The 22,761-nt window shown below is 32.5% G+C and overlaps 1 protein-coding gene across 2 annotated transcripts; it reads right to left on the bottom strand.

Moving 5' to 3' along the window:
* Positions 1-13,332: 13,332 nt before the first annotated feature.
* On the bottom strand, positions 13,333-15,659 carry LOC145312979 (uncharacterized). Of its 2 annotated transcripts, none has more exons than XM_080152194.1 (2): positions 14,875-15,659; positions 13,333-13,870 (listed from the first exon to the last, which is right to left on the bottom strand). In XM_080152194.1, the coding sequence occupies exons 1-2, from the start codon at positions 15,052-15,054 to the stop codon at positions 13,526-13,528; spliced, it is 525 nt and encodes a 174-aa protein (XP_080008320.1). In that variant the 5' UTR covers positions 15,055-15,659; the 3' UTR covers positions 13,333-13,525. The 2 variants fall into 2 exon arrangements, with proteins under 2 accessions (XP_080008320.1, XP_080008321.1); XM_080152195.1 differs by having other exon boundaries at positions 15,028-15,453.
* Positions 15,660-22,761: the final 7,102 nt, after the last annotated feature.

Below are 22,761 nucleotides of genomic sequence, written 5' to 3'. Positions count from 1 at the left end.
TTCTACACATTTTCCCCTTTCTAAAATTACCTTCCTCATAAAGATTGGCTTCCGGAAAGTATATACTTTTCGAAAATGATATGTGCTGTGGGGTATTAATCAGTAACGACTTTAAGTCCAATTATATCAAACTTCTAAAATCCTAGGATAACCTGATAAATGATACATATTAAACTGTCTTTAACCTACTTTTAAATGGGGTGTCAAAAATATACTAGGGCTCCTATAGAATCAGACTGCAGAGCCCAAATTGGATTTAAGTCCCCAATAAACTTTTATGGGGGAATTTAAAAATTATTTTTTAATGTTGCCCTGGTCATTTTGACTAGAGCAAAAGGACATTTTTACTCGGGGTAATATTGTGGCATTTGGAACAATTTATATATAATTCACTTTATATTGATACAATAAAAAAACATAACTCTGTTCAATGGAAATATTTTTTTTTCTAAAACAATTAATTTCATTGAAAAATCTAACATATACAATAAAACATATAATTCTAAAGTCTGAACCAATAAGAAGTCTTCTTTCATTTCAATTCTTCACATTTCAAAAAAGAGTGTTTTCACAAAGTGACTCATTTCCAATGTAGTTAAATAATTTTCATTTAATCAAAATGAAAAGAATGAAAACCATACACATAAAACATACATACTTTTAAAAAATATTTTAAAAAATAAGTTTGAATAATCCTATATTATATCATATTTGTATAAGTGACAAAAATAAATTTGTTGTATTGCATAAACATTTGTTGTCATCTTACATTATTAATAATATATTTAACCCTTTACAGCTGATTTTTATGTGTTTTAAATAAGTGATAGAAAACAAACATGATAATGTTAATTCATTGATATATTGTAAAGAATTAACTTTTTAATGAATTAATTTAGATGAAACCAAAAGGCCTAATTTTACTCTATACCAGAATACAATATTTATGAAGCAAAACATTCTAAAAGCTATGAATTTTAACCAAATAAAAAAAGAGCTTTTGCTCTGAACACAAAGGACCACAGCAACAGTAAAAATTAATTTTTAAATCCCCCCAAAAAGTTTATTGGGGACTTAATTCAAATTTAGGCTCTGCAGTTTGATTCTAATGGTGTCATAGTATATATTTGATATATGTTTTAAAAATAGGTTAAAAACAGTTTAATATTTTCCCTATTTTCTTTCTTCAAAAACTGAAAAAATTACCGGTTTAGTTCGCCCTCACCCTAATGCAAGAAAATTTAACTCTTTAATTTTGTACAAAAAGAACTTTTGATTAATTGTTTATAAGAAATTAATGAAAGTTTATGTTTATTAGGCTTTTAAACCAAATCATGCCATTTGTTGATAAATTACTTTCAAGCAATCAATCAAAATTTTTGCTATTGTCCAAATCATGGTAATTTTACGAAAAAATACTCATAATCAATCAATAAAAACTATTGCTTATTTGGCTCATATACCAAATCATGCTATATTATGATAAAATACTTTTAAGTAATCAATTTGATTGATTAGCCATAGTTTTGTATAGTTTTGACCTGGAGTAGGCGGAGACACTTTTCCATATAAATAGGGCTATCAAGCTCCATGTTCAAGCACATTTTGACTTGACTTGCTATCTCATAAGATCTACTCTTACCTTACCCTTGCCGAATATGGCCCAAATTAGTCCCAAATTAAGTCATGGTAATGAATGATGCTCTCCAAAGAGGAGCTTGGGTTAAAGGTAGTACTGTAAGTAAGTGACTATTGGGTATCCAAACTTACTCAATAATCCCCATCTTACACAACCAGGGGATGATGCACGATTAATGTTGCGAATGAGAAATTAGAGTCAACATATAGAGAATTGAACTTGAACTCTCACCAATTTAGCTCAGTGTGCTACCACTAAGCATGACACCCCTACTAAGTAATCAATGAAAATTATTTGACTTATATATATATACAAAATCAGGCCTCCAGGTGGTCTCTCTACAGGTAAAAATGAAAAAAAAAAAATTTTAAGAGTTAGAAGTCAGCTTATGAGACAAAATATGTGTGTTTTTTCTTCGAATATGTGAATAACAACAAAAAAGAAGCATATTTTGTTTTATAAGTTAACCTTTAACCCTTCAAAAAAAATCTTATTTTTAATTTTTAACTGTACAGAGACCACCTGGAGGCCTGAAGCTCCGGAACCTGAAGGCCTATCCAAAAAATCTTTAATCTGGGGGAAATTCATCATAAAAGAATGATTTTATTCCTAATAACCTATCCTCTCAGTCCAAAGATAAAGCCTATACACCAGGTTTACGCAAATGTGTCAGAACTTCCCCCCCCCCTTATTACTCCTCCTTCTTTTTCTTCACTTCAACTGATACAAGCAACTTTTACTTTAAATGTCCATTTATTTACTCCATCCACTTTTAACTCACAAATCAGACCAAATTGTTCAGTAATTGATCAGTAATTTACCACAAAAATGCACAATTAGATCAGCAACTAACCTTTAAGTGCTTACTTACACGGTGAGAGATTACTAGGGAAATATTAAGATGAAATAAATTGAACAAAAAAATTACAAATATATACAATTGAATTAATTAATAAACGACTTTCTTAAAATAATTTTCATTACTCATTTGATACACTTTTAAAAGTATTTTTTTAAATAAACAAAACATCTTTTATAAAAGGCTCTTTGTATGTTTTGTTTACTTAATTAAGAATATACAACAATGTTTAAATTATGTATAAAATCTATGCTTTTTTTCACAATTGACATAATTTTAAAATAGTATGGTACATTTCTATTATGTCGATGTTAAAAAAGTAATGGAAGATTACAGAAACATAGATATTAAAAATGTAAACCATGATTCTAGTTTCGCCTCTATTGAAAGTGGAATCTTACATTTCAAAAATCGTATCAGCGTTGAAGATATCTTCACCAAGAGAGGCAAAAGTGGAATCTTACATTTCAAAAATAGTATCGGCGTTGAAGATATCTTCACCAAGAGAGGGGAAAGTGGAAGGGTAGATAACAGTTTTAGAGGGTCCAAACCATAATCATAGATTATGTTTCTGCTTCTATAAAAATGGATTCAACTCCCTAACTGATTTATGTTGTATTTTATTATTTGTTTTGTTAAATAGATCAACAATTATTGTTTAAATGAAACATTGTTATTTATATTTTTGTATAATTGTTTAGATATTGTTTAAATGAAACATTGTTATTTAAATTTTGTATAATTGTTTAGAGTTAAACATTTTTTGTATGTAAAATCTAAAAGCTTCTTTTAGTAAGAATTCATATTATCATCCCTATATCTATTAAATCCTTTATTTCGAAGAACAACAAAAAAGAAATTAGTTTTCTTGTTCTTTAAGATCACTAACTTAGTAACCTATCAACCGTTTAAGTTTTCAATTTTAGACAAGCTTAACTGGATGGATTATTGCTATTTTATTTTATTTTAGGGATGGTAAAAGGCTATCACTCTTGTCCCGCCATCTCGCAGAAGATATGGGTGCAGCTGCTAGTATAAGGGTGATAAAAAAAAACCAGGGATCTAAAGGGATAAGACAATGGCCGATAAATTTCAGTATATCCAAATGTTGATACACAATAGATTACAATTCGTAGTTGAAAAATTTTGAGCTCTCAACTTAATAAATCAACCAAGCAAAATTCAATAAAAGTCCCCAATGTTCTTAAGCCAACAAATTTAAAAAAGGTTATTTTTAACTTTGGAGACTAGTGTAATAAACAGTCTAATGTCCCCTACCTCTCTGAAAATAACCGGACTGTCCTAGATCTAGAAAGAATCTAATATGACATTATGCAAATGTAAAAGTAAACCTCACACACACACACACACACACACACACACACACACACATACACACACACACACACACACACACACACACACACTAGAACACACTCAACCATGGATAAACATCTTCAAAATAAAATAAGAATAACAAGGATGACAACATCCATAAAATCGAAGCTCTAAAACGGTAGGACGAACGAACACTGTATAGTGTCAGAACTGAATAATCAAAATATAAATGTATAAAAGTCTAACGAAACAAAATTGTAAGTAAATCTGCTGAAAAACTGCTTAAATACAGGATATTGTTTAAGGAAATACTTACATTTTTAGGACTTGATTATAGAGATGCTTCGCTTATAACAATGTACTTTGTTGTCCTGGGAATCCGTATTTCAAAAATCAGACCAATCGAATAATTTTATCACATAAAAATTTAATGTTAAAAAACTTAAAAGGTAACATGTTTCAAATGACTTTCTGGTAACGATTATAGAGTTGTTTCGCACTCTAACTCGTACCTAACTCCTATAGGAATCATCATGCAAAGTTTGAAATCGATAGGACAAAACTTCCCTAAATTAACGAAAAATTATAAATTTTTTTAAAAAATGTTGATAAACAAGACGATTAATAACATCCTTAAAAATGCAGAGATCCAATAATCAGACGGTCAGACACACAAACAAACATTTTAAAAGGAAAATGTCCAGGGGCCGTTTATCTTCAGAAGTACACTCCCTAATATAGCTGTAAACCTTCCCTGGACCATAAGAAGCTTACTCTAACGGAGAACCAGTGGTAAGTGAGATCTTATGCTACAGACAAACACACAGCCACCCTTTTACTTTTATATGAAGATAGTTTCTTAGTGAAACACCGTTTTTCTGTATGTTTGTCACTGCCCGAACTAGCTCATACCAAAGAACATGAAACTTTTGGCGGCTGAAGACGCCAATTTATTTCACATTAGTGGTTCTGTGTCAATATATGGTTCAGACCATTTTTTATATGCGTAGCTACTCTATAGTTGTGGTTCTGTGTCAATATAAGGTTCAGACCATTTTTATACAGGCGTAGCTACTCTATAGTTGTGGTTCTGTGTCAATATAAGGTTCAGATCATTTTTACAGGAGTAGCTACTCTATAGTTGTGGTTCTGTGTCAATATAAGGTTCAGACCATTTTTTATATGCGTAGCTACTCTATAGTTGTGGTTCTGTGTCAATATAAGGTTCAGATCATTTTACATGCGTAGCTACTCTATAGTTGTGGTTCTATGTCAATATAAGGTTCAGACCATTTTTACAGTCGTAGCTACTCTATAATTGTGGTTCTGTGTCAATATAAGGTTCAGACCATTTTTTATATGCGTAGCTACTCTATAGTTGTGGTTCTGTGTCAATATAAGGTTCAGACCATTTTACACAGGTGTAGCTACTCTATAGTTGTGGTTCTGTGTCAATATAAGGTTCAGACCATTTTACACAGGTGTAGCTACTCTATAGTTGTGGTTCTGTGTCAATATAAAGGTTCAGACCATTTTACACAGGTGTAGCTACTCTATAGTTGTGGTTCTGTGTCAATATAAGGTTCAGACCAGTTTTACATGCGTAGCTACTCTATAGTTGTGGTTCTGTGTTAATATTAGGTTCAGACCAATTTTACATGCGTAGCTACTCTATAGTTGTGGTTCTGTGTCAATATAAGGTTCAGATCATTTTTTATATGCGTAGCTACTCTATAGTTGTGGTTCTGTGTTAATATAAGGTTCAGACTATTTTTACATGCGTAGCTACTCTATAGTTGTGGTTCTGTGTCAATATGATGTCAAAAGCACGACATTAATATCAAAAGAACATTAGGTGCAACTCATTACCATTAGGACTTCAAGAAAAGTGTCGTGCAATCAAAGGGTTGGTTATCTACATTAGCTAAAGTAAAGGTCTGGCCCTACGTTGTTATCATTAACCATCTCAAGAGGTTTCAATCAGATATTCAAAGAAAATCTAAGAAATCTTAAAGCTGCTTTGAAATGTAGTTGTCCTTGTTAATTTTACCTCTCTCACATATGAATATTGAATAGTGTTTAAACAATGAAACAAATTGAAAATATTAATACTTTGTTGATAATGATAATGTAAAAATGATATTTTGACTAAATCCTTAACAAATCTTTAAAAATTATCTGCACAAGATTAAAACAGGAATTTAAAATTTGTATAATAGCTATTAATAGCTGATACGCCTCTAGAAGCCTCTAGGGGCACTTAAGGGGAGGGAGTTAAATTCGTTAATAATTTTTTTTATTTTAGATTTAAAAAGAAAAAGTAAAAATATTTTCTACGATCTATGAAGCTTCCCTGTAAAGGAGAACTATATCGGTTCAGTGGTTAGCGAGATTCTTCGTTACAGACAGACAAACAAACAGAAAGACAGAAAGATATCCTGTTACTTTATTATGAGGTTTATTATTAAATAAGAATTAGATTTAAAGGTTTGCTATTCATATTACAAATTTTGGTTGTATTTGAATAACACCAGTATAAATTTCTCTTTAAATGCAAAGTTATTTTAGAAATCCTGCATTTATCTAAAATTATCTACCAAAATAATCTTTCATTTCCTGTTTAAAATTCACAAATTATTACTCTTCAAACCATAATAGATATTTAATAATTCAATTCATAGAATATAAAAGATGTTTTAATCAAAATGTTTTAGTGGCAGCTTTTTTTACCAGCAGCTAAGACTGTGTTTTTTGATCATTTCGAGAAAAAAACAGTAGCTGCCAAGATAGTAACTGCACTATCTTTATCGATAGCCGTTTTTTGTCATTTCTAAAATCAGTTGCCGTTGCACCGAAACTGCCTTACCCTATTTTATAAAATAGTAAGGTTTTTTTGTCTGAATCTTAAGATCTCAATGACTGCTAAACCGATTAGGTTTTCTATTTTAGGTAAGCTTCTCATTTTAGAATTTTCGATTATAGAGCCCCTTGATGATAGGGGCGTAAACGCTTGTTCAAATAATATGTTGCTAAAGCCTGTCTTAAAAGCTTGAAATATGATCTCTTAAAAGTTTTTCAATTTCTTAAAGAATTTTTATCTATTTTTTATGCATTATGTAACAGTTTAATGCCTTATATAGGAAAATGTCTATCATCATTTTTAAAAGCGAAGCTTTTCTATAATTAGGGTAGGTCCGTCTGTCCGTACGTCTTAGTTGGATAGCTTTTTTCATTAATTTAGGCATGTTAGAATTGTCCTATCGATTACAAACTTTGTATGATGATTCCTGTAGTAGTTAGGTACGATTTAGAAAGCGTAGCAACTCTATAATCATTACCAGAATGTCCGTACGTTCATTTTAAACATGTTGATTTTTTACATTTTTAACAACTAATTTTTAAGTGATCTAATTATCCAATTGTTCTGATTTTTTGTATACTAATTCCTAGGACAACAAAGTACAATATTATAAGCAAAGCAACTCTATAATCAAGTCCTAAAAATGTAAGTACGTCCATAAACATTATTCTGTATTAAGAAGTTTTTCAACAAAAATACTCAAAATTTTACTTTGACTCTTATTCATTTAAATTCTGATTAATCAGTTCTTACACTATACAAGTGTTAATGTCCGTTTGTCCTATAGTTTCAGAGCTTCGCTTTTATGGATGTTGTCATCCTTGTTTGTTTTATCCTTTTAGGGGGATAAATTATAATTTAATAATTTAGAAAATTACATTTCTGGATATAACCTAAAATGTTTCTTCATAGTACAAAAAAGACATTATAAGTTGACTTTCATTAAATTTTTTTTTTTTGGTTTTACATGTTTAGGTTGACCTATGAAAAACAAGGATGATAACCCCCATAAAAGCTAAGCTATGAAACGGTAAGACAGACAAACATTAACACTTGTAGAGTGTCAGAACGGAATAAGCAGAATATAAATGTAGAAGACTCAACAAAATTCTAAGTTAAATTTTGTAAATACTGTTTACTGTTTAAGGACATACTTAGATTTTAGGATTTGGTTATAGAAATAATAATGTCCATTGTTGTCCTAGGAATTAAATTTCAAAATCAGATGAATAGGATAATCATATCAGAAAAAAAATTGTCATCAAAATAGACTAAATGTCAACATGTTTTAAATGGGAGTAAATGTCCATAACTTAGGCAGCAAAATTGTACAGGAAAACTGATAAATAATAAAGTGCACAGAAAAATTTATGGCATGATCAGTAAATGTATCGTTTAATCTACGATTATTTATGTAAGACAAGGCTTTATGAAATACAGTATCCTTATTATAAAGTAACAGGATGTCTGTCTGTTTGTTTGTCTGTTTGTCTGTGTGTTTGTATGTTTGTACTGAAGGATCTCGCTAATAACTGAACCGATCGGGTTCTCCTTAACAGGGTAGCTTCTCATAGGTCCCGGGAAGGTTTTTAACTATTTTGGTGGAGGGTACCACCACCCTCCCAAGGGAAATCACAAAAAAAAATAAAGAGAAAGATTTCAACGCAACATAGGTAGGTATCGTAGAGAATTGCCCCCACCCCAAAAAAAAAAAAAAAACATTTAAAGTGCCACTAGAGGCCTCTATGGGCGTAGCCGCTAGTCCTTAATAAAGTAAAAGGATTTCTATGTGTGGTTATATACCGAAGCATCAAGCTAACTGCTAAAACCGATATGGTTCTCCTTTACAATGTAGCTTTTCATAGGTCCCGGGAAGGTTTATAACTATTTTGGGGGAGAGTGTTAACAACTGGCTAGGGACAGACAAACAAACGGACAAACTAGAGTTATTTAATTGATTGTTATGCTTAAACTTCTAACAGAAATTGTGTTTGATAATTTGACATTGAGAAATGTGATTGAATGATGTTTTGATTCATTAGTACCTTTAATTTAAATTCTCCTTATAGCATATTCAAATGTGAATATCAAAAGCTGTTCCTACGAAAATAAAAAGCTGTGTAATAACAATAAGATTTCTATTTGTTCTATCCTGCAATTGTAATGTTAAAATACCTCTAATAATAACTTTGGTAACTGTTTTTAAAAGCGAATCTTTTCTAGAATTAGGGTCGGTCCGTCCGTCCGAGATAGATAGCTTTTATTCGTTAATTTAGGCATGTTAGAATTGTCCTATCGATTTCAAACTTTGCATGATGATTCTTGTAGTAGTTAGGTACGATTTAGAAAGCGTAGCAACTCTGTAATCATTACTAGAATGTCCGTACGTTAATTTTAAACATGTTGATTTTTCTACTTTTTTGACAACAAATTTTTATGTGATCTAATTATCCGTTTGATCTGATTTTTGATATATTGATTACTGAGACAACAAAGAACAATATTATAAGCGAAGCAACTCTATAATCAAGTCCTAAAAATGTAAGTATGTCCATAAACATTACCCTGTATCAAGCATTTTTTCAACAAATTTACTTACAATTTTGCGTCGACTTTTATACTTTTATATTCTGATTATTCAGTTCAGACACTATACAAGTGCTAATGTCCGTTTGTCCTACCGTTTCAGTGCTTCGCTTTTCTAACTGTTGTCATCCTTGTTTTTATATATGTGTGGAATTTGACCTCTCTTTGACCACTCCTTCAACACATAGGATCTAATAACAACAGAGAAAGAGGGAGGACAATGGGATGTTTATTAAAATAGTCCCCAAAGTTTTTATGTTAACGTTTTCTTATTCCCTGACTTAATAACTTTGGGGACTTACATAAGTGAATTTTGCTTGGTTCAGTGACCAAATTTTGATCTACTGAAGGGGTAATTTTGTATATCATCATTTGGGATGTAAAACAATTTATCGAAAATTGTCTTATCCCTTTAGATCCTTGAATAACAAGAAGAATATTGTACATAGAACAATAGCAGCAAAAGCATTGCGAAGCATTCAACGAATATATGTGCTTTAATAAGATATATATCTTTGAAAGTGTTGAGATTTTACAATACAAAATAATAGTGGCTAGGGGAATCTACTCAAAAAAATTGAACAAAGATTGGAAGTTTTCCATACATATAATTCATCCAATATTGAAGCATAAACTTTTCATAAAATTACTGAAGATAATCTCATATGATAATCATAGTTTACCTACAGTGATTCAATGGATACAGGATATACATGGATATATTGACAGGGGAAAATTGGTCATCAATTTAGCTAAAATGGACCTCATTTATTGGCCAGTTCGTTCATCCACTAGGATAGGAGGGGATGGGGCAAAGGAGTTTGATGGGGGTATCCTTATTTTTAGCCAGCTGCTAGCATTACTTTATCAGAGTAGATGAAAATCTGGTGCAACATCCTAGTAATAATACATATATTACTGTCACCTTATAATAGGAAGTCAAAGAAGATGGTAAAGAAATAACACAAGGATGACAACATCCATAAGGAGCGAAGCACATAAAAACATGGATTGACAAACAGAAAAAGTGAGTTATAGAGCAGATGTTCAGTTGTAAAAAAAGAGATAATATGCAAACACGTCTAGTGTCAAAAAATATATCTAATATTGTCTAAAATGCATTCAATATAGTCAAAATCGTTTTTGTAGCGCCATTTTTTACCATAATGTTGCAAACTTAAAATTCGTAACCCAATATTTTTTCAAAACAAATATCCCCTATCTTAAAAATGTTAATACTTAACTCCCTTCTGGTATTAATAAAAGAATTCCTAAAATCCTCCATAAATTCAATTCAAATATGGGTTTGGCATCCAATAATAATGTACAAGATTCAATAGTACATCTCAGTAAGGGGGAAGAATATTCTCAAAAGCACTATTCAAAAGGCAAGCTCAATGTAATTACTGTCATTACTAGCTGTGCTCTTATTAGAGATGGGGGGGGGGGGGGCGAAGTCGCCCACACCCATCTATCAATTTTATTTTTATTTCTTTCTAGGGGCGATTTCTTAAGGAGGGTAATGGTACCATCCCCCATAACCTTCCCAGGACCTATGAGAAGGTACAATGTAAAGGAGAACCACATTGGTTCAGCGGTTAGCGAAATCCTTTGGTAAACACAGACAGACAGAGAAAAACAGATATTATATTTCTTGCTTGTGAAATCCTTCACTGCCTTAAAACTCTATTTCAATAATTTATTTGTTAGTGTAATTTAAAGAGGATTCTCCTACAAACTAAATTGAGAATGCAGATCCCTGTTAAATGCTAATAGGCGTGAACGGATTATGCGCGACGCAGGGTCAAATATAAATATTTTAAATAACATACCAAATTCAATCAACCAATCAATTAAATATAAATTCTTTTCCAGTCTGGCTTCGAAACCGATTAATATCCGCTGGATTAGAACTGGTACTAAGATAAACTGAAAAACCATAAATCGTATCTTACTCAGTGTGTATGGAAATTATGATTTTTTATTTACTACTCGCGGAAAGCTGTCTATAACACGATGCTATTAACAATTACTAATCAAATAAATTCTTTAGAATATTATATTGAATGATTATAGGAAGCGTTTCTTTTTATAAAACAAGGATGACAACATCCATAAAAGCAAAGAACTGAAACGGTGGGACAAACAGACATTAACGCTTGATTAGTGTCAGAACTGAATAATCAGAATATAACTGTATAAATGTCGAAGCAAAATTGTAAGTAAAATTGTTGAAAAACTGCTTGATACAGAATAATGTTTATGGACATACTTACATTTATAGGACTTGATTATAGAGTTGCTTCGCTTATAATATTGTACTTTGTTGTCCCAGGAATCAGTATACCAAAAATCAGATCAATCGGATAATAAGATCACATAAAAATTTGTTGTTAAAAAAGTAAAAAATTTAACATGTTTAAAATGGGCGTACGGACATTTTGGTAATGTTTATAGAGTTGCTACGCTTTCTAAATAGAACCCAACTACTAAAGGAATCATTAAAATTGATAGGACATTTCTAACATGCCTAAATTAACAAAAAAAAAGCTATCCGTTACGGACGGACCGACTCTAATTATAGTCAAGCTTTTAAAAACACAAAAAATCTTGCAGCATAAAATACCATAACATTGAGCTATTGAATGTTAAAATGATTTTCTATATCTTTATGTATTACAGTTTATTGTTAGCTTGAATTGTAACTTTCTTATTGACAGCTTTTCTATAATTAGGGTAGGTCCGTCCGTCCGTAACAGTTAGCTCTTTTCGTTAATTTGGGCATGTTAGAATTGTACTATCAATTTAAAACTTTGTATAATGATTCCTGTAGTAGTTAGGTACGATTTAAAAGCGTAGCAACTCAATAATTGTTACCAGAATGTCCGTACGTCCATTTTAAACATGTTGATTTTTAACTTTATTAAGTACTAATATAGGCGAAGCAATACTATATTTAAGTCCTAAAAATGTAAGTATGTCCATAACCTTTAAGTAGTTTTTCAACAAATATACTTAAAAATTTGTTTTGAAATTATAAATTTATACTTTGATTATTCATTTCTGACACTCTACAAGTATTAATGTTCGTTTGTCCAACCGTTTCAGAGCTTCGCTTTTATGGATGTTGTCATTCTTGTTTCTATTCGCTTCTCATGAATATAATTGTCCTATGTTGTTAAATACAAAGAAACATAAAGATCCTATTAGTCCAAGGATAATCCGGGTTATGAAATAAACCTCACATGCAAATCTTTGAGTACGTATTCAGAGGAGTAACTATCATCAACAACACAAATAAAATAGCAGAACAGACATAAACTAAAGTAAATTATAAATAAATTTAAGTTTTTGTAGTCGCTTTGCCCCTACCCTCTATGGGAGGCCTGGGGAGGTCAGTGAAATAGCCTTAACACACCTACAAGACAGTTTAAAAGCTTTCCTAAAAGTGCAATCTAATAGGACCAGTATTTTCTGAGATCTTTATTACCTTATTACTTTATGCAATACTAGCTAATACTTAAAGACTCTAGAGGCATCTAAGAAAGGGGGGAGGGAGAAGTAGATTTGAACAGAAAAAGAAAAAAATATTTATGTTTGAGTGAGGAGGGGGTCATTTTTTATTGGGAGGTTGGAGATACCCACCTTCAAAATAGTTTAAAACCTTCCCTAGACCTATAAATACCTTCACTGTAAAGGAGAACCATTTCAGTTCAGTGGTTAGTGAGATCCTTCGCCACAGACAAAAAGCTTATTACTTTATATGATACTAGCGGCTACGCCCCTAGAAGCCTCTAGGGGGATTTAAGGTAGGAGAGGGAAAAGTCGACCTCATCCCATTTTAAATTTAAGTTTCAAAAGAGTAAAAAAAAATTTTGGGGGGGAGGGGGGTAAAAACACCCTCCTCAAAAATAGTTTAAAACCTTCCCAGGACCTTTAAGAAGCTTATCAGTTCTGCGGTTAGTAAGATCCTTCGCTACAGACAAAAAAGCATACTACTTTATATAATAAAAAGAAAATAAAAAAATAAAGTAAACAAGAAAAAATATGAATTTGTATGACTTTTATATAGAATATATAGCTTATACATATTAATTACTAATGCATATATTATATATGATATTACAAATTAGTATAAAATAATATTTTAAATGCAAATTTAAGTGTACACAGGGAGGAGGGGATCTGAGAGGGAACGAGGGATCTTTTACAGTATTTTTGTGGAACAGCTGCCATTCAGCTGTTATTCAGGCTTAGGTTCAGCTGACTCTGGCTCCTCTATACTCTCTTCAGCAGCTGCTGCTGTTTCTTCACTAGCCTCTGATGACTCCTCACTGGCTGCTTCAGCTTCAGCTGCTTCTTCAGAAGCTGCTGCTTCCTCAGCTGCTGGCTCCTCTTCAGCCAAGGTCTCCTCCGGCGCTTCTCCTTCTGATGGCACGGCTTCAGCTTCTGTGGACTCCTCAGCTGCTGTCTCTTCTGACGTTGACTCTTCTGAAGGGGCGGCTTCGGCAGCTGGGGATTCAGCCGACACTTCGGTTACGGTAAGCTCTGCGGTCTGTTCGGTCACCTCCTCAACGGCGGCTTCGTTCTGAAATAAAAACAATATTAAAAATCTGCCAAATAAATAGGAAAAATGCGCTAAGTTTCTTCAAAATTTACTAAAATTAATCTGAAAAATCCATTTTCACCCATAATTTCTAAGAAATTAATGCTTTTGAGAAATTTTTGGTAATACTTCTATATTTTAAAGCTAAATAGACTTTAATTTAAAGAGATGATTTATTAGTACACATGAAACTCCTACAACTTACAATCTATGCTTATTAAGTCTGCCAACTGTTAGTTTTTGCTTTTCAATAAAACAATAACAAAATATAGTGTCATTATTTTTAATTAAATTTAATATGTAATTAAGATTAATGTTGGTCTTGTATTATTATCATTGCATCACATAGGTAAAATAGATTGTTATCCTGTAAAGCTATTTTGTCTGTAGCAAAGGATCTCGCTAACCGCCGTACCAATATGGTTCTCCTTTACATTGAAGCTTCTCATAGGTCCTGAGATGGTTTTAGGCTATTTTGTTTTATAAATAAGACTTAGGATATGGTTTTAGACTATTTATATGCCCTTCCATATATTTTCAAATATAGAGCCCCTATATGATAAAAAAAAGTTATAAAAAAAGTTATTTAGGTTGATAATTTAGAAATTTTATTATCTCAACTGCGTAGAGTCATTTTTCATGTCAGCTATTATAAAAACTTCACTATCGGCTGCGCCCCTAGCATCTAGCGGCTATATACATAGTTAAAGGGAAGGGCTGAAAATAACCTAGAACCATACCCAGACTTATTTATGAAAATAAAATAACCTATAATCATCTCAGGACCTATGAGAAGGTTCACTGTAATGGAGAACAATATCGGTTCAGCGGTTAGCGAGATCCTTCGCTACAGACAAAAAAAGTTATTGCTTTATAAATTATTTCATGTCACTTAATAAACCATCACTTAAATTTAGGTTATAACTTTTTCATATATAAGCGCGGCGCCACTCTACAATATAAAAATATGAGGTTGTCGTCGGTACCTCTTCAAGTATGCTTGTGTCCAGCCAGTGCTGCCAGTCGTGCAAAGTCTGGAGGGTAATATTGGCCTCAAACTCTGACTCCGGGCCGGGACAGAGGCAAGAAAGGTGGTCGTGGTCATAGCTACTAATACTACTACTAGTGAAATAATTAACCTGTGGAGCAACAATTGTGTCGGCCATTTTTTTATTTAAGTGCGTTGGGGCGGGGCTGCAATGAATAACTGAGTTTGAATGAAATGTTATTCTGATGACGACACCTTCCTACACAAAATTTTAGTTACTCCACAGATTAATAAAAAGTGTGAAAAAAAGTTGCGTATATCCACAAAATTCTCTGCCTCCCACACACACACACACACACAGCTCCTCACGCACGTCCTGGCTCTGGGCTGCAGCAGCTGTATAATATCCCCTCTTTTCACCGCTGGTGCGTCTCCTAATCTGCCAAAATTCTACAAATATTTTACTCACACTCTACTCTCTGAGTGTTTGGAGGGGGGAGAGGGATTGAGAGCCGCGAGGCAAGACAAAATCAACCCTTGTACAGTGTGCTTCACCTGGTGTAGTTGCCCCCCCCCCCCCCCCCCGTCTATTCCCCTCGTGCTGTGTCTGTCATTTTGATAATATTGCTGGTTTCTAGCATCATTTAATCACAGCAAAAAAAGGAATAAGTTTGGATTGAAACATTATGTGATTCTGCAATACTAAACTCCTCTTGAGCCCAAAAGTTCATGTAATATCGAAGAAGAGAGGTGCGGTTGTTGGGGAGCTCGGGAGCTCTTTCTGATGTTGTGGGTGTGGGATTTTGACGGACGCAATTTTCATAATCTCCCCCGGCCCCCCACACACACCCCCAAAGAGGGATGAAGGAAAGAGAGGGAGAATCCCGGTGCCGGCTTTGGGGTTGCAATCCAGGTGGTAGGAACTTCAAATAATTGAATAGGGGTGTCACCTTATTTTCATTCAGAAAGGGAGGATTACCCCTTTTTATGCTTTAAAAAGAGGCGTGGGTTGTGAATGGTAAATGCTAGGGGGAATGAAAAAAAATGCGCGGATGTGTGTTTTAACAACTACTAACGTGGATGTGCATGTGTTTTGGCGTGGCAAAACACAACAAACACACTTTATAAAGACACATTAACACATGTCAAAACACATCTTTATAGTAAATTTTAGTCGTTTTTGTAATACACTTAAAACTTATGTAGCTTCAATTACATTAAAATTTGAATTCCAATTTCGATTTTTTAAGGAAAAGATAAAGAAATATTTATAAACCTTTAATAGGCTTTACTGTAAAGGGGAGAAGCAAGATCTTAAGTAACAAGCACACACAAAATATTCCTGGTATATAGCCTAAAACCTGAACAGGACCTATACAATGCTTCTCTTGAAAATTGGACCAATATTATGAGAACTTTTTACTTAATTCTTTATCAGACTTTATTTGTAAATACTTATAATAAAGTAACAGGATGTTTGTCTGTCTGTCTGTTGTAGTCGAAATCAACCCCACCCCCCCTCCCCTTCATTTGCCCCTAGAGGCCTCTAGGGGCCGTAGCCACTAGTGATATAAAAAGGGAATAAAATGATTTTGAAATTGTATCTTTTTTCTTTAAATAAATATATTGATTCTATAGAAATATAGTTAGTGTAAAATCAGTCTGAAAACCAACACACACATACATACACACACACACAAACACACACACACATACACAGATATTATATGTATAAAATGCATTTGATTTTTACACAAACTTCTGGGGTTGAACAGGGAGGGACTTTTATATCAAGAGAAAATTGCTTTTTGGAGGGCTACTACTGTAGAAAAGGGGTAAAATTAGAAAGCATAAAAAGAGTGAGAGGGTCTTTTTCCCTTTTGCAAAAGTTGAGATTTTAGAGCATTTTAGCAAACTAGGGTAGAATTATATTTTGAAGGGTAGGTGTAGAGAAAAATATCTTTTTTTATAAAGTAAGTTTTTTTTGGTCTGATGCTAAAGATCTCAGAAAATACTGGTCCAAATTTACAGTACTTTTTAGATATTTTTGATTGTTCTGGGGTGGTTTTGGGCTGTTTTTCTGACTTCCCCCAGAGACTATGGGCGAATCATCTAGTAAGGTTTAAAATTTTAAACCTCCCTTTATATAAAATGTTAAAAAATATGTCTTATGGTAGAATAAATATGTTACATGTGTTAAATTTGACGCCTTTTTTTTACTCTCTTTTAGACCTTTTTTACCCTTAGAATTTTTGAAGCTTTAATATTTAGTAAAAACATATGAGGGTTGTTTTTGTTAACTTTTATATATTCCCTTTTCTGTAGAAAAAGGGGCCAGATTTTACAAGGGGTGAAATTTTTAAGACAAAGGTTTCGTGATTTTTTATATTTTAAAATATATCTTTATACCAATTTTATTAAACTAAAGAAATCAATAAAAAAAACTTTTAAGTATGTGTTTCTGTAATATATAAGACAGTTGTTTATCAATTTCAAGCAAGCTCAGTATTGAACACTGGTGAAATTCAACCTAACTACAAAAAAATCTTTAAATGGTTTAAGAGTTTCCAAACATTTTTGAAGCAAAACTCCTTTATGCTGGGGGGCGAAGTTACAAGTATTCTAATAATAAATTAGGGAAATAAGTGCAAATATTTAGTATACCTTACTACAATGTTCTACCATATTTAACCATTATTTTATATATTATTATATAGATTTTTTTCTTTAGATTTTATTGAAGGTGACTCATTTGTAAAAGAACAAGGATGACAACATTCATAAAAGCGAAGCACTGAAACGGTAGGACAAACGGACATTAACACTTGTACAGTGTCAGAACTGAATCATTAGAATATAAATGTATAAGAGTCAAAGCAAAATTGTGAGTTAATTTGTTGAAAAACTTCTTGATACAGGATAATGCTTATCGACATATTTACATTTTTAGGACTTGATTATAGAGTTGCTTTGCTTATAATTTTGTACTTTGTTGTCCCAGGAATCAATATACCAAAAATCAGAACAATTGGATAATTTCTTGTTAAAAATGTGAAAAAATCAACATGTTTAAAATGGACGTACGGATATTCTGGTAATGATTATAGAGTTGCTACGCTTTCTAAATCGTACCTAAATACTACAGAAATCACCATGCAAAGTTTGAAATCGATAGGACAATTCTAACATGCCTTAATTAACCAAAAAAGCTATCCGTCACGGACGGACGGACGTAGTGACCGACACTAATTATAGAAAAGCTTCGCTTTTAACAAGGATATTAAAATCCATATATCTTTGTACTATATTTTAATTCTTGTCATCGTAGATTCTTCACAAAACAAATTTCAATCAAATTTCTAAAAATATATTTTTTTAATGGACTGACAGATCTAAGGATCTCTAATTTATAGAGAAGAAACAGCTTGGTCAAGAGAAATCCTCACAAGAAATAGTCAGTGATATTTTCCATTAGACAAACGGACTGATTAATTGATGATTGATCACAGAGCTAGTAGATGCTTTGAAATATCCCACAAAAAAATTCATCTGACTATAGCACCTCACAAAAAAACTCATATGGACGGACCACCAAAGATAATATACAAGAATTGATGAACTATAATACAAAGTAGAACGATTGCTGTCTGTCTGTTTTTTTTATTTTGTTTGATGTTTGTTTGTTTGTACCGAAGGATCTCGCTAACCACTGAAACGATCGGGTTTTCCTTATCAGTGTTGCTTCTCATAGGTCCCAGGAAGGTTTATAACAATTTTGGGGGAGGGTACCACCACCCTCCCAAAAGATATCGCCCCTAGAAAAAAATTAACCCCCCCCCAATTAAAAAAAAACTAATATGAAAAATTGTGGTATGGGGGAGGGGTGACCTCCCCTCCCCCCCCCCCAAAAAAAAAAGAAGAAAATTTTTTTACTTTTTTTTAAGTCAAAATTTTAAACATGTTTTTTTGGGATTTAACTCCACCCTACTCAAGTGCCCCTAGAGGCCTCTAGAGGGCGAAGCCTCTAGTTGATTATGTTTTACTTTAATGATTTCCCATGCATTCTGGTTGAAATTTCATATTATTTTAACACACAAAAAAGTTCTAGACCCATCATAATGTAAAGACATCAAAAATCTAAGCGAAGCAACTCCATAACTCTTTTTGTCTAACCGATGTCAAGATTTTTTTTAGACCGCTGGTAAATCTGCAATTCTTCTTAAGGAATTATACATTTTTATTGAGGAAATGATTTTTATAAGCTACTATTATAGATAGATGTCTGAATTTTTTCTGTTACGATTCTGCTAACCAATTGGTATTTAATCAAAATTTTACTTTGTTCGTTTGTCTTTCTATTAAACTTCGTTGATAAATAATTATATTGTTAATATTTATCACCGTTGCTACTTTAGGGTGTTGTCATTCTTGTATTTTTAAAAGCGAGGTTATTTTAGGTTAAGTTTATGCAATTTTTTCTCGCTATTTTGGTTTTTGTTTTAACATATGCTTTCATCATGTCATATGATTATTAAATCTTCTAAATATTAATATCTGAAAATGCTCTATCGTTTAAAAATTCACATACAATTTAGAGCAAACACTAAAAAGGCGTAATTTAAGTTTTAGATTGGTGGAATAAAAAGTGTTGAGCATTTAAAGTATCATACAAAATTGTATATTTTCTAGGGTAGGGGGAATGATTTAGCCCGAAACAGGCGCAAATTTTTACCATGCACAATTAGGACAGACAAAGGGCGTGTAATCAAAGAGTAAGTTGTCTGTTAGTTAAGTGTACCTTGGCCTTATATCCAAAATCATACAAACTGCCTGCCGTAGGCTCCCCCAAAATTTTTTTCATTTTACCCCCCCCCCATTCAAAATTTACCCCTACCCTGACTATTTAGGAGGGGGTATTTACCCCCCCCAAACAATTTTGGGGGGGAAATACCCCCCCCCCCCCCAAAATAAAAAATCTCTAATAAAAAAAATTTTTGCGCGCTTCGCGTGCATTTTTAATACTATATATTTAATAAAATTTAAATTACCCCCCCCAAAAATTTTACCCCGGGGGTAAATTTTGGGGGGGGTAAACTAAATTTACCCCTGCCAACAGATTTCAGGGGGGGTAATTACCCCCCCCAAGCAAATTTTACCCCCGGGGTGAAAATTTTGGGGGGGGTAAAAAAAATTTGCGGCGCGCTTCGCGCGCCATTTTACCCCCCCCAAACACGAATTACCCCCCCTCTAAAAAATTTTTACCCCCCCCAAAATAAAAAGCTTGGACGCCCCTGGTGATGTCTAAACATGTTGATTTTTAAGTTTTTTAACAACAAATTTGTATGTGATAAGATTATCCGATTGATCTGACTTTTGCAATACTGATTCCTAAGACAACAAAGTACAAAGTTATAAGCGAAGCATCTCTATAATCAAGTTCTAAAACGTAATTATGGCCTTAAACATTATCCTGTATTTAAGCAGTTTTTCAACAAATTTACTTACAGTTTTAATTCAACATTTATATATTTATGTATGTTCTGATTTTACAGTTAATTCTGACAATCTACAATTAAGTGTTAATGTTTCTTTGTCCTACCGTTTCATAGATTTGCTTTTATGGATGTTGTCATCCATGTCTTAAAATTTCAAGATATATTAAACATACATCTCCTATATAATTCTGATTACTTTTGTTTTGTTGTTGAACTTTCCTTCTGCTTTGAACTTGTTAAAAAAGTAATTTTTCCATTTTTATATTAAGTTTCGGTAACCTTTTAACTTCAGAAATCTATACAAACACCTGATTTGATTTTTTTTTTGTTAAATTAATAAAAATTTAAGATAAGGGGCGTACTTACTTTTATAGTAATGATTATAGAGTTGCTTTAAAATCCTTTAAAAGTATGCATAATGTTTCTAAGAAAGAAAATTTTGAGTTACATTACAAATAAAATGGATTATACTAAATTGTTAAAATATCTTAAATAAGCTTTTAACAATTATTATACAATCATACAGAACTTATCGTTGTAGAAATCTTTACCTAAAGTTTAATATCACCTAAAGTAACTATAAGAGCTTAAATAACGCCAGACAAACGAACAGACACACCCTAACTCTATATACGTCACGCATCAGCCAAGGATGACAACATCTATAAAAGCGAAGCTCTGAAACTGGATGATAGACGAACATTAACTCTTGTAGAGTGTAATAAATGAATATATAAAATGTAAATATATAAGTTTTGCAAAACTTCTTAAATTCAGAATACTGTTTAAGGACATACTGATATTTTTATAACTTGATTATAGAGTTGTTTCGCTTATAAAATTGTACCTTATTGTAATAGGAATCTGTACTCCGAAAATCAGATCAATCGCATGATTATATCTCATAAAAAATTGTTGTGAAAAAAGTTAAAAATCAACATGTTAGAAATGGACGTATGGACATTCTAGTAACGATTATATAGTTGCTACGCTTTCTAAACTACTACAGGAATCATCATGCAAAGTTTAAAATTGATAGTACAATTTTAACATGGCTAAATTAACAAAAAAAAGCTATTCGTTATATACGGACTTTCAGACGGACCGACCCTAATTATAGAAAAGCTTCGCTTTTTAAAATACAAACAAAATACGAATTGCGTAGTTTGTAAAAGAAAGAAAAACGCAGTGCTAACAAACAAAATGATTTGAAGAAAAAATATTATTGATTATTAAAAGCGAAGCTTTTCTATAATTATGGTCGGTTCGTCCGTACGTAACGGATAGCCTTTTCCGTTAATTTAGGCATGGTAGAATTGTCCTATCGATTTCATGGTGATTCCTGTAGTAGTTAGGTACGATTTAGAAAGCGTAGCAACTCTATCATCGTTACCAGAATGTCCGAACGTCTATTTTAAAATGTTTATTTTTAAATTTAACATCAATTTTTTATGTGATATAATCATCCGAGGCTAAAAAACTGGTTTTAATCTTATAATTGTACATTCTATATCTGCGGAAAGCTGTTTATAATACGATGTGAGAAATAAATATTCTATATTTACGAAGTTTTGCAACAAATTTAGTCAAAACTTTTTGAATATTCAACTCTACAAAAGTTAATGTTAGTCTGTCATACCGTTTCAGTGCTTCGCTTTTATGGATCATCCTTGTTTTTGATTATTATTACTTAAGTCCATAATATTTTGATGACTGGAAGAAATTTCCCATACTTGAAAAAAAAGGTCTGGGCTCTGGGTTAGCTGAAATATAACAAGCATGATTATCTACATAGGTCATAAGTGATAAATAAAGATAAATAAAAATATAAAAGTGTGTGATGTCTTTCTGTCTGTCTTTCTGTCTGTCTTTCTGTCTGTCTTTCTGTCTGTCTTTCTGTCTGTATTTCTGTCTGTCTTTCTGTCTGTCTTTCTTTCTGTCTGTCTTTCTGTCTGTCTTTCTTTCTGTCTGTCTTTCTTTCTGTCTGTCTTTCTGTCTCTCTTTCTCTTTCTGTCTTTCAGTCTATCTTTCTGTCTGTTTTTCTGTCTGTCTCTCTTTCTGTCTTTCTGTCTGGCATTCTGTCTGTCTTTCTGTCTGTCTTTCTGTCTGTCTTTCTGTCTGTCTTTCTCTGTCTCTCTTTCTGTTTTTCTGTCTGTCTTTCTGTCTATCTTTCTGTCTGTCTTTCTGTCTGTCTTTCTATATGTCTGTTTTCTGTCTGTCTTTCTGTCTGTCTTTCTGTCTGTCTTTTTGTCTGTCTTTCTGTCTGTCTGTCTTTCTGTCTGTCTTTCTGTCTGTCTCTCTGTCTATCTTTCTTTCTGTCTCTGTCTGTCTTTCTGTCTGTCTTTTTGTCTGTCTTTCTGGCTGTCTGTCTTTCTGGCTGTCTGTCTATC

Source organism: Acartia tonsa, chromosome 3 (assembly GCF_053477335.1).
Source record: "Acartia tonsa isolate MP-2025a chromosome 3, ASM5347733v1, whole genome shotgun sequence".
Taxonomy (NCBI): Eukaryota; Metazoa; Arthropoda; class Copepoda; order Calanoida; family Acartiidae; genus Acartia; species Acartia tonsa.
Note: the sequence above shows the minus strand (reverse complement) of the source record. Positions and strands in the feature narration are given on the sequence as shown.